Here is a 2,283-nt window from a genome sequence, read left to right as displayed (position 1 = left end):
ACCATTTGTCATTGAAATAGGATATGAACTTGACCCATCTCTTTTAGCTTTAACATAACTCCAGAATAACTTCGGATTACCTTTGAGTTCGTCTTGCAACTGCTTTATATAATTGTTGTAACAAAGTTTTGCAAGGTCATTACAGCGTTTTGTTAAGATCTGTAGTTCAATTTTATCTAAAGGGTTGTGGTAAATATTGTGGCGTTTCCTGATCTTATTTTTGCGATTAAGTAATTTGATCAGACTTCGATTGAACCATGGTGGAAATTTACTTTTTTTTGGGACTCGCTTAGTTATAAATTTCTCTATACCTTCACGAATAACGCCATAAAACCGCTCTACCATCTCATTAACATCCTGCTGTACATCAAATAACTCATGCCATTCAATATTACTCAAGTACTTCCGGATCGGTATGTAACTCGTTTTCCGGAAGTTAGGTCTATCATCAGGTGTGTTATATGGTAGTCTATCTTCCTTATTCAGAGAAATAACAATATCAAGGGGAGGATGGTGCTGGTCAATGTTACTAATCGGATCCTCACTTTGACTCACTCTACACATTGAATTGTTACAAAGCACAAGATCCAAAATGCGGTCAGATGAATTCCATACATTGTTAAATTGCTTAAGCCTATTAACATTCGCAAAATCTATTAATGTTTGATCTATATTGGTCAATTTAGGGCACTTATCGCAATCGGGACTATTGACAATGCTCCAATCTATGCCACCGATATTGAAATCTCCTGCGATACAGACATATGAACAGTTTAGCTGTTCAAACACTTCATTACATTTATCCAAGAATTGTTCCAAGTAAGGGACTCGCACAGGTGGTGGCAGGTATACAGAACAGAAAGCTGCCCGACGAACAGATCGTGCCACAGGCAGATCCAAAGTTAACCAAAGATCTTCACAATTACTTTCAAATTGTTTCTCTCGTTTGGAGTTCATAGATTTTTTTACAGCTATCAACACACCTCCACCCCGTTTACCACTCTGTAGACAAGAACTTTCTCTGTCCCTTCTGTAAACAATATATCTGTCGTCGAACAACTCACTGCTCAGTACTGTACAATCAAGCCACGTCTCAGTAAAAATGACAATATCATAGTTATTACAACACACATTACGAAATATGGTATGCGTTTTTGTTCTTACGCCTCTACAATTTTGGTAGTAAATATGTAAGCTATCGAATTCTACAGTATGTTTCTTATAATAACATGTGTCTTTAATTTAAATATATATTGTTATCAGATTAATTTATTCAATGAGTCTAGATTTTTAACGAGGATATGTTCGGACACATCTGTTTTTCTTACAAAGATTCTACCATTTCTGACCCACACAAATTTAAATCCTTTTTCTTTTGCTTTTAGCCTAGCAGCAGCATGCAGTGCTTTATTAGAGGGAGACAGGTGTTCTTGCACATATATTGGCTTCCTTTCACCAGCTAGTCCTAGGTCCGAAGTATTAAGTTTCTCAATGTTATTCTTACCCTTATTGAAGTTTATGACTGAAGACAAGATCAGGTCACGAATTCTAGGGGAGGCCAATTGAACAACAACGGATCGCGGGCGGGAACCAGAGTTTTGTAGTTTGGCTACACGGGTACAGTGATGAATATCGGCGTCGCTCAACTTACATCCAACGACAGTTCCCAGTTGCTTAATGACCGTGTAGAGATTTTCATGTTTATTTTCTGGCAAGCATTGAAGTTCTAGATTAGTTGAACGCGTCTGTTGCTCCAAATAGTTAATTCGAATGCCCATATCTGCCACTGACTTCTTGAGGTTAGTATTCTCAGTCTGTAAATCTTTTAGAGAGGTTTTCAAAGCTTTATGTTCTAACTGATATTCTTCAAGCTCTTTTGCGTGGAAATTTAGTGATGCTATCATGTCAGCGAACTCACTCTTTATCGGCTCAAGCTCTTTGTTTACGACTTTGAGTATTGAAGCGTTTATTTGCTCAAGCATAGAAGCAAACTGCTCCTGGATAGCTTCCTTGATGATTTCACGTACATCTTCACGGGTCACGATGGTTGTTTGAGGGGGCGAGTTTAAAGCCATTCTCTTGTACGCTCTTGAGGTGGAAACGTTACAGGATGGTGTATTTTCCTTTTTGGACGAATTTAAGATGTAACTGGCGCAGTTAGAACACTTCCACGTATAGTAGTCTTCAGTCTCTTCAGAAATTTCAGGAAGAGACAGGCACTTAAAATGATACAGTCTGTTGCATTTGGAACAATGAATTGATTTTATTTCATCATTGTTATCT

The 2,283-nt window shown here is 37.8% G+C and overlaps 1 protein-coding gene across 1 annotated transcript; it reads right to left on the bottom strand.

Annotated features, from left to right (window-relative positions):
• Positions 1 to 1,259: 1,259 nt before the first annotated feature.
• Positions 1,260 to 2,075, bottom strand: LOC135116956 (uncharacterized). Its single transcript, XM_064034963.1, has one exon. The coding sequence runs from the start codon at positions 2,073 to 2,075 to the stop codon at positions 1,260 to 1,262; it is 816 nt and encodes a 271-aa protein (XP_063891033.1).
• Between the last annotated feature and the right edge of the window lie 208 nt (positions 2,076 to 2,283).

Source organism: Helicoverpa armigera, chromosome 5 (assembly GCF_030705265.1).
Source record: "Helicoverpa armigera isolate CAAS_96S chromosome 5, ASM3070526v1, whole genome shotgun sequence".
Lineage (NCBI taxonomy): Eukaryota > Metazoa > Arthropoda > Insecta > Lepidoptera > Noctuidae > Helicoverpa > Helicoverpa armigera.
This window is presented reverse-complemented; position numbering and strand designations above follow the sequence as displayed.

Coding starts and splice junctions, on each gene's coding strand:
- LOC135116956 (XM_064034963.1), bottom strand. CDS start 2,075: ATGGCTTTAAACTCGCCCCCTCAAACAACCATCGTGACCCGTGAAGAT.